Source organism: Miscanthus floridulus, chromosome 8 (genome assembly GCF_019320115.1).
Source record: "Miscanthus floridulus cultivar M001 chromosome 8, ASM1932011v1, whole genome shotgun sequence".
Lineage (NCBI taxonomy): Eukaryota > Viridiplantae > Streptophyta > Magnoliopsida > Poales > Poaceae > Miscanthus > Miscanthus floridulus.
Window position 1 is genome coordinate 18,819,123 of NC_089587.1, and position 13,018 is coordinate 18,832,140.

At 41.4% G+C, this 13,018-nt stretch overlaps 1 protein-coding gene across 1 annotated transcript; it reads left to right on the forward strand.

Moving 5' to 3' along the window:
- Positions 1–668: 668 nt before the first annotated feature.
- Positions 669–12,131, forward strand: LOC136475889 (phosphoglucomutase, cytoplasmic 2-like). Its single transcript, XM_066473542.1, has 13 exons — positions 669–1,011; positions 2,780–2,830; positions 6,324–6,364; positions 10,075–10,156; positions 10,369–10,424; positions 10,625–10,739; positions 10,863–10,925; positions 11,013–11,132; positions 11,225–11,327; positions 11,458–11,515; positions 11,600–11,699; positions 11,777–11,934; positions 12,032–12,131. The coding sequence occupies exons 6-13, from the start codon at positions 10,638–10,640 to the stop codon at positions 12,129–12,131; spliced, it is 804 nt and encodes a 267-aa protein (XP_066329639.1). The 5' UTR covers positions 669–1,011; positions 2,780–2,830; positions 6,324–6,364; positions 10,075–10,156; positions 10,369–10,424; positions 10,625–10,637.
- The last annotated feature ends 887 nt before the right edge of the window (positions 12,132–13,018 follow it).

The following is a 13,018-nucleotide window of genomic DNA, read 5'->3' on the forward strand; positions in this document are numbered from 1 at the left end:
TTCGCAAAACGTTCTATAGCATTTTTGTTTCGACAAAAAATCGATTAGAATACTAAACAATATTATGCGACACGAAACGTAACATTCGTTTCTTGTTTCATATAAATGTTTCTAGTGCCGAACATTGATTTGTAATTCATGTCATACGCATTTGCACATAAGTAAGATGCTCATGCAATGTTTTAGCAAAACGGTACAATGTAACACCCAGGGTGTTACAATCTGGTCCTGCCGCGTCGTGGGCTATGGCGCGTCACTGCCGCGCCAAGATCGGTGGCGCGTCACTACCGCGCTAGACCCTGCTACGTCACCGATCAGCAGCTCCGGTCGTCGCCACGTCATCCTCCCGCCGCGCCACCATGCATGGCGCGACACAGGCATTTCTCCGCGCCATGGCAATAGGCGCGACCAAAAGTGTTAGTTTTGAAGAAAAAAAACAGTGTTAAATTTAAAATTAGTTTACAGAAAGTGTTAAAAATTAAAAAAAATTCTTCCTGGCTTCGTAGTTACAGTTCGTGGGCTGGCATGAGATCTTAGTATGGGGCACTTTTCAGGGGCTGCAGCCCAGGGTGTGTCTTAGATTTTGTTGGAAGGAACAGTTCAGAGCCAGCCCAGCTAGCCTCCCATCACGCCCGTCCTCTAGCCCACCAGCCCAACCGGTGCTGTAACTCTCCAACTCCTTGGCAACTAAGAGGAGCGGCGGCTCGGTCGCACCTCGCGTCCTGCCCAGGGGTTCGTGAATTAGCTACGACGCCTCCGGCCTCCACACTCCAGCAGTCCGCCATGGCGCCCTCCGCGACCGCGCGTTCGTGCCCAGACCGAAGCCACCTCCGCCGCTCCTATCGGCGCGAGCGCTACCGGCCTCGAGCTTCTCCTCTCCATGGCGGCCGGCAGGATTCGGAGCTCCGCTCCTCCATGAGGGGCTGAAACCTAGCCTGTCGATCTTTCCTGTAACGCGAAGAGCGTTTGCTTGGTGGGCAGCCTGCACAGATTGGTTAGTGCCTCAGTCAGGTATTGCTTGAAATTATTTCATATAATAAAATATTGGACATGTAGTCTTAAGATATTGCCTTTTCCCATATTGGACCTTTATATCTAAGATCTGCAGTCTATCCCAGACTATCAGGTTGTGCTGTAAATGTTCCTGCAAAAAAAAAAAAAATCATGTTATTTTTTTAGCTTAGACCAGTCCAATAGATATAATAATTCATTTCTTGAAATACATACGTGGTTAATATAATTGTAAACGCTTTCATGAAAGTGACTTGGAGTACAAGAGCAATCTGTATCTCTATTCAACCGGATTATCGAGAATATTGTTTAGTTATGTAAATTATATTGATTGGATTATCTCTTTGTACACTATATTCTTTTTTTTTATCCACAAGACCCATCCTCATTTTCTATCAGTATTTTTAGACCTTTCTTGCTTGTGACACGTGACACTGCAACATATAGCTGCCCATGTGTAAATACTTGTTTTTTTAGATATAGTCCTACTTTTGATAGTGTTTGTCCTTGGCTCTTGTTAATAGTCATCGAGTAACAAACTTTAATTGGGAACTGACGGCGATTTAAAGTAAAGGGCCAATGAGATGCTTTTGTTGTTAAATTTATTCTTGGTATATATGTCTTATGTCCAACAGATAAGTGTCGCGGAAATGCGTATGTTGCGTTGGATTTGCGGTCATACAAGAAGGGATCGAGTTCGGAACGATGATATACGTGATAGATTAGGAGTAGCACCAATTGAAGAAAAGCTTGTCCAACACCGGTTGAGATGGTTTGGATATGTCCAACGGAGACCTCCAGAGGCACCGGTGCGTAGTGGAATTCTAAGCAAGGATAGTAACGTGAAGAGAGGCAGAGGAAGACCGAAGTTGACTTGGGTAGAGGCAATAAAAGGAGACTTGAAAGGATGGAATATACCCAAAGACTTAGCCTTAGATAGGAGTGCTTGGAAAACAGCTATTCACGTGCCTGAGCCTTGATTGCTTCTGCTGGGTTTCAACTCTAGCCTACCCCAACTTGTTTGGGACTTAAAGGCTTTGTTGTTGTTGTTGTTGTTGTTGTATATATGTCTTATGTCCAGTATGTGTTCCTGTTATTATAACAGCTTCAATAACATTATCCCCTATATTGGTTACTATTAGTCTTGTCCCATTACATAAGCCTAAGCTTTGGTTGAGATTTCTTAATAGCATTATTGGAACACCAATTTTAAGTAGTAGTTTATGTGGCGGAAAGTTATTAGCATTGAGTGTATTAAGGTATTCAACAGGATATAAAATATTGGCATCATTATATGTATCTGAGCATTTTGAAATAGTATCTGCACTAAAATATTCTCTTTCTGAGCCACGGAGTAATTTTATCTTGTAGTTATTTATTTCGTCAACAATTTCATTAGTAGTTGCCAGTATAGCTCTTTCTTTTACATAGTCTACTTGTTGAAATTTTTCTTGAAAATCTGGATAAGTAGAGTCTACCAATGCTTTTATTTTATCCCCTGTGGTCCGTACCAGTAGTTCTTCTGGTATTTCTATTAGCACAGAATCAGAGTCATTGTCAATATGTGATGCCTCCTTGATTGTTCCACTGCCAATGCTTAGCATCCAATCATTGAAAGACTCTAGCTCCTTGTATTCAGTACTATTTTTATTTATCCTTTTTAATCGCATGTTTTCAGTTAGATATATAGTATTTACATTTTTCCATAGGTACGATTTAATAATTGAAGCATTTATAATCTGTGACTTTGAACCATTTTCTATAACAGGAAGTATTTGTCTTGGGTCCCCACCTAGAACAACGACCTTCCCTCCAAATGGTATGTCGCTAGCTTTTCACTTGTTTCTGTCATTATATCTCTTAGTGACCTATCAAACACTTCAAAGCATTGTTTATTTGTCATTAGAGCTTCATCCCATATGATAAGAGAAGTTTCTATCAGTAGTTTAGCAAGCTTTGTTCCCCGTTTTAGGCCTTGTTTAGATTGCAAGTTTTTTCACTCTCTCTCCATCACATCAAATCTTTGGATACATGCATGGAGTATTAAATGTAGATAAAAAAAATAACTAATTACACAGTTTGATTGTAAATTATGAGACGAATCTTTTGAGCCTAGTTAGGCCATGATTGGACAATAATTGTCAAATACAAACGAAAGTGCTACAGTGCCAAATACTGATTCCTAACCCCAATCTAAACAAGGCCTTATATCACATATGGATAAGTCATATGTATCAATGGGTATTCAGAATCTTGAATAGGCTGTACGACCATTTGGGAGTAACAAAGAAGCTACCCCTGATGATGCAACTGCCAGAACTATTTTCTTCTGTGCTTTGAGATATGATACAATTGTATTCCACAAAAAAGTCTTTCCGGTTCCTCCATGACCAGAGATGAAGTAAAACTTTGATTTGTTATTTAGTACACTTTCAACTATTTGATGAAAAGCTTCCTTTTGACCTTTATTTAGTTGCATGTATAATTTATTTGCCTCTTCTTCTAGATATTGGACATCATAGTTCATTTCTTCTTGAATTAATCGGTTGTTAGCATCCAATACATGATATGTTGATCTGCGTGGGAGATTGTAATTATTTATTTGTTGACCATTCTTGAAAGCATTTCTTCTAAGTGTTCTAGTAGTAAATCTTGTAGCTCACTTTGAGTAGGGATAGATTCAATTGGATAATATTTGCGTGTCAATTGTTGTGCAATATCATCAACCATTCTTTGCCAATTTCTGTTAAAGAATTCTCTTTCATTTTTTAATTCACAAATTGTAAGCATTGTTGTAAATAAGCTTCGTAATTGAGGAGCTGTTGCCCAATTTGTAGCTTCTTCAAATGTTTTGTACCACTCGTTATCATCGTTTAGTAGTCCTCGTGCTGCACAAGCTTCTTTAAATGTTCCATAAACAATACCATTATATGTTCTTATGTTAGTATAGCTCGTAGCCCCTTTTACTATCATTAAGAGCATGCGTAGATAGAATCGTTCTCCTTCTGTGGATTTACATAGTATAATCTGCCTATTTTAAACCCATGTTGACGTTTGATCCATTTCTTGTGTCTTTCATCCCATCACCATTTTAGTGGAAATTCACAATATGTAAGCTCTTTTGCACTGTCATATTCTTTGTTAGCACTAAACCATTCAGTGAGCATTGTTTTTGTATTTTTGGGATCATTGGTGACATCTCTTAGTTTAGCATCTTTTTATATTTAACTATATTCATTAGTGGTAGATGAACAGGTAATCTTTCAACTGGCGGCCAATGATAATGTATCTCATAACCAAGTAACCTCCATAGTGCATCTTGTTCACTGTTCACATAAGTATCTACAATCTAGATATGCTTTGATCTCATCAATATCTTTGGTTTCCTGATTCATGGGTGCATCTTGACCTTTTTTGATACGTTCAAATATTATATTAGCTTGGTCAGGACCTTTGTTTACATATTTGCATAAGTACTTTAAAACTCTGCTTTTGTTTACATATTCCACATTTATGTGTGCCTGGTATTTCTTTAGTAACTCTAGATTATGTGGAACAACCCATGTGTTATCTAGATTGTGGGTATCTCTACGTATGAAAATACCAGCGTCTCGTCTTCGATGTACTGTGAAACCTGTATCTGTGAAAGTATTCTCTTCTTGAAATTGTTTAGGATAGAATTTAGAGCATCTTCCCTTTTTCATACATGGACAATCCCAGTTTTTTTCGCCACGTGGTCCATGCATTATGTCTTCAGATGCAAGTATGTAGCCCAAAGGGTTTTTTGTGGGGTCAGGTATTTCAGCAGTTATCCAAGCGTCAATAGTCTCAGTCGTCACTTCATTTCCTCTTTTATCCACCCAAACTAAGATATGAACATGTGGCAGACCCCTTTTTTTAAATTCTATAGAATCTAGTATTGCTAACATAGGACCAAAGATTGCGGTCGAGCTTATGTCATCTAGTAGTTGTTGGAGTTTCATATGAAATACACGCACTATAATATCAGGTCTATTGTTAGGTTGTTCGCCATTTGATATAGCTAATGATATTGCCACTTAGGATTACATGTGAATGTTATAAAAAGATCTGGTGGTCCATATTCACGACAGATAGCTATGCCATCATGGTAATTTTGTATCATATAGCGTCTAGAACCAATATGGCTAGAAGGTAAGAGAACTCTTTTCCCTATTTGATTTCCTTCATGTATTTCTTTCTCTATGGCATCAAATATTCCCTGTTTATATTCAGCTCTTAGATTTTTTTTATTTTTTGCCACAAATTGAAGTCTATCTTCATCTTCCATTGCTCGTGCATCTACAATTGCTTGTTTTGATAATCGTCCATAGCATAAATATGGGTTTGGTTGGTTATTTCTATAGTGCATATGGTATTTAAAAAATTCATGCATTGTCACCGTGTTTCTTTTTTGCTGAGCTGTTCGATTTCTTATTTCCTCATGATATTCTATGCCTAGTTGAAATCCTCTTTCTCCGTAAGGAAATAATAATGGATATTGCAATGGCATATATGCTGGATGAAATATAGATATATGTTGTAGTGCCTTTGTTTGGGTGCTAACAATTATATCCCTTTTGTAGTTTTCCAATGTCATATCGCCTACAATTAACATAGCTAGTTCTTCTGGGTGTGGCATTTTGTATTGTATTTGATCACCTTTTTTGGCTCCTATGATTCGGATACTAACATCAATTCCTCTATGTTCTTCAAGTAGATCACATGCATGTCGAAATACTTTTACTAAAGGATTGCATTCATCGAGCATTTTTTGTAATCCTTCCATTATAGCTGGGTTAAGATCAGTTCCATCTGGATCTTCTTTGCTTAAGGCTCGTATTCTATTTTCAATCTCATTTTTGGTATCAAAGATATATAGCTCAGCAAACTTCGGTATTTTATTTGGTTTAGGTAACGATGATCCAATACGATGATGTATTTGACCGTTTATTCGAAATGCGTAGGGGCCTTCTCCCTTATTGATAGTTTTATCAATATCGCCCCCCATAGATGTAAAAGCAAACATGCTATTATATTGTCTTATCTTTTGTAGGAAATGTCTTGAGTATCTCTCCTCTGTAATCCAGTAATCTTTTAAGAAATTGGGGTGGTTCTTTGAAAGGTGGTATTTTGATTTTGCCATATTTACAACAGTTGGAGTATAATACTTGTCCATGAGCTCGTTCAGTATCATATTTGTTGCGTTCTTCGTACCAGAATATTGCATTGCAATATTTACAACTGTATTTTGGTATTCCCAAGTATGATCTTTGTCCATATGTTTCTTTCAGGTATTGAATTTGTTCAAGAGAGAAGTATATCATACCATGAGGTAAAGATAAGTATGCATGTTTTTGATCTTCTTGTAAGCATCTTCGTTTTATAGCTTCTTGTAGAACCTGGTTCTTTTCATCTATCTTCCGTTCTCTCTTCTATTTTCTCACGGATCTTGTTTTTGTCCACAGAATATTTTTGTTTTTGTCTTTTACCAAGTGGTTGATCAGATTGATATGCTCTTTTCCCCATTCCTATAATAAACAGTAGGTGTTATAATTATTGCATAAGAGAAAATCAAGGGTCAGTAAATGTGAATGAAACAAAAATATAATATTACAACAGGATATTAATAACATAAAGCAATATAGAGTTCATTGTGCATATCTTAATAAAATTCTATGAATTATCAGGATATTCCATCGTGTATACCTAAAAAAATTTATATAAATTCTTAGGAGATGCTATACATGAATTAAATATAATATGAAGAAAACAGTTTGTTTAGCAGGTTAGAATTGTTTTATTAGCTTGGTTGATTTTGGTTGATGATTATATGACAATGTGAGCTCATGTCTATTGTATTTTGTTCGCTGATCAAGACACGGGAAGCTAAAAATGAGGAAAGGCAGCTGCTATATGTATTGTCGACTGGTCCATCTTTACTGAAGATAATTAAAAAAAAAAGAGTTATTACCTTGCGGTCCGTGACGAAGAACCTCGATTTGGTTTTGATATTCGTGTTCACCACCGATGTCCTATTGCGTCGTTGTAGTTGTTGTTCTCTAGCGAAGATATAGGGTGCCTTGATGTTGTTTCTTACCGGTGAAAATAAGGCGTGAACTGTGAAGGGTGAGGGATGACAGAAAAGCGATGGCTGAAGTTGTTAATTGTTAACGATCAAGCCTATTCAGCTTGCCTAGTCTCGACTTGTTTCAATTTGTTTCGGCTTGTTCTCTCTCATATAACACTATTGAATCAGCTGAAATCAGTTGAAATATAGTACTTTTTTTTTGTACCAGCCGAACCCGTGGCAGGTTCAGTTAAACTTTTTAGGTCTGGTTGTGTCATATTAAAGATATGAAGGCACGCCGAATCGGCGTCCTTCTAGGATGTCCACGTCAGTTCTTTTAATTTAGTGCGTTAGATCGAGATTCTACGGCTCACATGAAACACGTCGCAGCCGGCCAGGTGAGGCAGTAGCAGGTGACATGCATGGTCGGTGTCTAATGCGTGGTCGGTGCCTAACGCGTACCTGCATACTGCTGGGACTGTCCTCACTTTGCATGCATGCATCACCTCGGTTTGTGTGCACCATGGCCCCATCGGGTCAACACGCATGTGAGTACACGTCCATGAATGCTGCTGGGGCCTGGCTTCCTTACGTGCACCGCGGCTGAGTTTTCCCCCTCCGCCTCCTTTGTTCCTCTCTCTCTGCTCTTGACCTCCTCTCTCTTTGCCTCTCTCTCCACACGGGTGGTGCCTCTCTCTCTTCCTCTTCCTCTTCCTCTCCCTCTCTCCAGATCTACGGCCGCATCGGTCGGCCTCCGGCGCACCGGCGTGGCCAGGCCCCGGCGGTGGGCGCAGCCCCCGCCTCCCTTCCCCCCGCTGCGCGCATCGCTCTCTCACGCTTGCTCTAGATACGCCCGCGGGTGGCCGAGGTTGCCACCGCGCGCCGCTGCTTTGCGCCGTGCCGTCGCCTTGGTTGGCCGCACTCACCCCTAGGCCATCGCTGTGGGTGCCTGCTCGCTCCTGCGTGCCGCACGGGCCACAGCCCCCGCCGTGGTCACGCGGCTCGGTTGCGTCGCCGACCCCCTCCTTCCTCGGAGCGGGGCCCTGGACGGAGGACGTCCGGCTCTGGGACTGCCGTTGCGGTGGCCGTCGGGGGCGGCACGAGGGACCACGCTACGGTGATGGCGAGGACCGTGCTGGTCGTACTGGAGGCTTGCACCCTTATGCTTGCAGGTACCTCCTCCTAGGCGCGCCGATGATGGCCGATGGCGCGTGTGCAGACGCACGAGTGCCGGGCGTGGTCGACGACGCCAGCAATCGCCAGGAGGTTGCCTTCCCAAACGCCGAGATAGCCTGGCGTGGGTACGTTGTCGTGGCAAAGCTTGGGGCGCTGGCTCCTACTGTCCCGACTCGACGCCTCGCTTCTGCGTCTCCGCGAGCGGGGATTCGCTTCGCCCGGCCGGCGGACGCCCCACGCAGCCACGCCCGACGCCCGGTCGGCGGCCGCCCGCCTCGGCGCCTCCGCGTCCGACCAGGCGCCCCTGCCGCAGCCGGACCGCTATCGCGGGACGCGGACGGGAAACGCGGACGCGCTTCGGTCTCTGCCTGCGCTGTCTGCCAGCTCCGACACCGGAGCCTGCAGAGGCCGACCGCCACCGCCTCGCCACCCCCTCTCTTGCGAGTGCCAACTGCTGAGCAGACCTGGTGAGCACCTCTCTCGCCCCCGATCTCCGTCCAAGTTTCTAGGTGCCCAGTCCGGATCTCTCTGTTTCTCTGACGCGGCGGGTTCGTGCTCGATTCTGGTGCCTCGGATCCGCTGCGCGACAGCCTTTCGCTTCCCACCACCTCGCGGATCCCGCCGCCGCGGCTTTTCGCGCAGGATCTCGGAGCTCTGTTCTATCTGTCCTTCTGCTTGGATCTGCTGGGAAACCGTTGTCGGATGGGTGTTGTTCGGAGCATGCCTGCTGGCTTGATCCGTTGGTTCCTATAGAACGCTGGACCTGTGCGGGGTTGGAATGATTTGGACTTGTGCCTGCATGGCTTTGATCCATGCGATTTGCACTCGCATTCATCAGCTTTTGCTAATTGTTACCGGATCTCGCTGATTCAGTTACTGGCTTAGAAGATAACAGTGCTCTCTGTTTTCCTAGCTCGTGCATAATAGTGGATATGGTTTTTTGGTCTCTCCATGATTACTCCATTCGAGATAATGTTCACATGAAAATTGTTGTGGCATCATTTAATGCATATGGTTGGGTTGGTTCGACATTCATTAAATCCCAACCCATCATATGTTGAGATTCATGGAATTCATTTCCATCCTGGTTCAGGCTTGAGTGGATCGTGTGTTTCCAAAATGGGATGAGGGGCAGAGTATTTTGATTTTGTAGTTGATAGTTGGTGTCTTCGATTCATAGAGGTGGAAATTATGCTGCAAGTTATTTAGATTTCACATCGACCTTTTGTTGATTGCATATGATGGCACCACTCTGAAAATTCTGTGGCACGCCTCAAATTGCTTGAGGTGTGATCTGAGTATTTTGTACTAGTGTGTATGGATCTCCAGAGTGGTATACAATTATACAATATCCATTCTAAATTTTATCAATTTAATGTTTTCACACAATACTGATTGTCTTTATATGGTTGTATCTTTGTTGTTACTTTTTACACATTATTAAGTAGGAAAACATTAAAATACCACATTTTATTATTACTGGTATAGATCAAGGAATTATCCTCCAGTCAAGGCAGCTATGTCCATTATATCTGTCTGTGTAGCTTGAACAGTGTAACTCCTGGTGTTTATACACATGCATTGTTTTCTTTGATGCTGGGCATAGCATTTGTTCCTAGTTAGCTAGCCTTCCCTTGATGGGAATTAATCAAGGAAAAAATGTATGAATGGTCACTGATTGCAGATGCAAGTGATTTTGTCATCAGATACTTTGTTACTTTAATACTTGGTTCCATCTGTAGCATAGTACAATTCATTCTGGCTTTTTCTTATAATTAATCTTCTGTTAATATTACCAGGTTACTGTATTCCAGCAGCCTCATTATCTGCAGACCTTTGTCCAATCAACATTCAATGCCCTTCCTGCGGACCAAGTTAAAGGTAACCTGCTTATCGGATAAATACCAGTCCTGTTTCAGACAAGGTTTTCAGGATACCGCAAGATTTTAGTAAATTATTATTGAGCAGTTTTCATGTATACATAGAAATTGTAAATGGGAAATGTAGTTGCCGTCGCCAAAATTTTCATGATCTCCATTGTTCTCTCTCTGCAGTTGTTGCTCATTAGTCATGTCTTCTTTCCTTTCTTATAGGTGCAACCATTGTTGTCTCTGGTGATGGCCGCTATTTCTCAAAAGATGCTATTCAGGTGATTTAGAATACTATCCATCTCCCTTATATATTTTCCAACCCCATTTTGCAATTTGTATACTGTTTGATTATAGCTACTGTAGACTTCAGTTCCGATACAGATCTAGTCTTAGTATTGTCTTCTCTCTGAGGCCGAGTTTTTTAATAGACTTGGTTTTCATCACCTAAATAGAATCCCATTGCTTTTGCTTGTTACAGATCATAACAAAAAATGGCTGCTGCCAATGGAGTAAGACGTGTTTGGGTTGGACTAAACAGTCTCATGTCTACTCCTGCTGTATCTGCTGTCATCCGTGAAAGAGTTGGTGCAGATGTAAGTTTGATTTCTTAATAAAGGACAATGTTTAGCAGTATGAACATTTACTTGTTACTCCTTTATACGGTCTAATGACTAATGAATAACCTGACTATTGGTTTATAAACACATGGTAAATAGGGATCAAAGGCTACTGGTGCCTTCATCTTGGTAGCGAGCCATAACCCAGGTGGTCCTACGGAGGTACCAACTTCACTGCTAGTATCTCTGTTGCAACACAAGTGCCACTCGTGCTCTATGTTATTGAATACATCGCATTGAACTTTCCAGGACTTGGGTATCAAATACAATATGGGAAATGGTGGACCAGCCCCTGAATCCGTTACTGACAAGATTTTCTCTAATACAACGACAATCTCTGAATACCTCATCTCTGAAGACCTTCCAGATGTATGATTCAGTGCCAGCCTGCTAAGTATTTTCTCACTGTTCCTTTTGACAGGTTAGTGGACTATTTATTTTCTCCTACTTTACTACTGCAGGTTGATATTTCTGTTGTCGGTCTCACCAGCTTCAGTGGACCCGATGTCCCCTTTGATGTGGATGTCTTTGATTCTAGTGTACATTACATAAAGTTAATGAAGTAAGTAGCTTGTTCTTTCGTGTTTTCTTTCATTGAAGTGAGAATATCTGTGCTTTATATCATTACATGTTACCTGGATCATGTTGTGTAACAAGGGAATCTAATGATTTAATTAACGCCATCATTTCCGGACAATTTTTGACTTTGAAGCAATAAAAAAGCTGCTGACTTCCCCAAAGTTTACATTCTGGTATTCATCTATGACTGCAACCATGTCACCATTGCCGTAATAATATTACTGTAACACATCTGAGATCTTGCTGTGCTCTTTTAGTTATGATGCGCTCCATGGTGTTGCTGGAGCTTATGCCAAACACATCTTTGTGGAAGAGCTTGGTGCTGATGAAAGCTCGCTGTTGAATTGTGTCCCGAAAGTAATGAGCTCTTCTATTGTCACAAATTTCTACTTAAAATGTGGCTTGGTATTAATTCATCACTTATGTTTTTGCAGGAGGACTTTGGAGGTGGTCATCCGGATCCTAACCTCACCTATGCAAAAGAGTTGGTTGAACGGATGGATCTTGGAAAGTCATCCTCAAATGTTGAGCCCCCTGAATTTGGCGCTGCAGCTGATGGAGATGCTGATCGCAACATGATTCTGGGTAAAAGGTATGATATGTTCGAATATCTCACTATGTAGAAAATTTGTTTTGGATTCTAGAAAAGCACAAGGAATTCATGGTACTCCCCCTTTGCCTTGTTATAGATTCTTTGTGGCACCATCGGACTCTGTTGCCATTATCGCGGCCAATGCTGTCCAATCAATTCCTTACTTTGCTTCTGGCCTCAAGGGAGTTGCCAGGTGAAAAGCTCTCCTCCATACTGTGCTGCTAATATAACATCTAGATATATTGTTACTGTAAATTTAACAGACTAGGTTTTACAAAAACTGACTGTGCTAAGTGTTGCAATTTTTACTTGATTGATTGCAACCATAATATACTTCTTGATTTCATGAGGAATGAAGCAGAGCCAGTTCTTTACTACTTGACGTGTCTGCTTGACATTTTGTGTTCAGCCATGAGCAGCAAATTCTCAACACCAATGTTGTCTTAGACTTTTAAAACTTGCTCTTTATTAGAATCCCATCCTTGTGACATTCTCTAAGTGATTAGTAGTTCCTCATGTCTGGTAACAACTCGCACTCTTGCTGTCTTGCAGGGACTTGCACTATGTATGCAGAAGAAACTTGAAGGCCCTACTGTTTTTGAAATGCTTGAGAATGCTTTGCAGCTTGCAACTTCAGAGAAAAGGGTCCCGGAAGAGCGCAACATAAAGCTTTTGATCGCACAAATGCATGTTGTCATGGTAACATTTATTCAAATAGGATGGAAATCTGAGACCATGACAATTTTTGGTGTCTAAATGCAAGTTTTGATGGCACAGGGTCAGTTGGATGTTGCATCTGAGAAACTACAAAATCTTATAAATGAGGATCCTCGAGATTTTCGGTCTCATCTTTGCCAGGTACTCTTTGTTATTTTGCTGAGTTTGATTTGTTCTGAAGTACCTTCGTTTTGACTTTGAATGTGCATCTTGTCTGTCTATGGTGTTGGTTCTGCAGGGCATTGTGTATGCACTTTTAGACAGAAAAGAAGACGCAGATAAGCAGTTTGATATTTACAGAAGCCTTGTGCCGGATAAATTCCCATATAAGAGTTTTATCAGTGATGTTATACTAGCGGCTAGAATG

Bases quoted from the DNA above. Each gene is read 5' to 3' on its own strand.
- LOC136475889 (XM_066473542.1), top strand. From the start codon at position 10,638: ATGGCTGCTGCCAATGGAGTAAGACGTGTTTGGGTTGGACTAAACAGT. The intron at 10,926-11,012 runs GTACCAACTTCA...TGAACTTTCCAG, and splicing joins ACCCAGGTGGTCCTACGGAG to GACTTGGGTATCAAATACAA. The intron at 11,935-12,031 runs GTATGATATGTT...GCCTTGTTATAG, and splicing joins AACATGATTCTGGGTAAAAG to ATTCTTTGTGGCACCATCGG.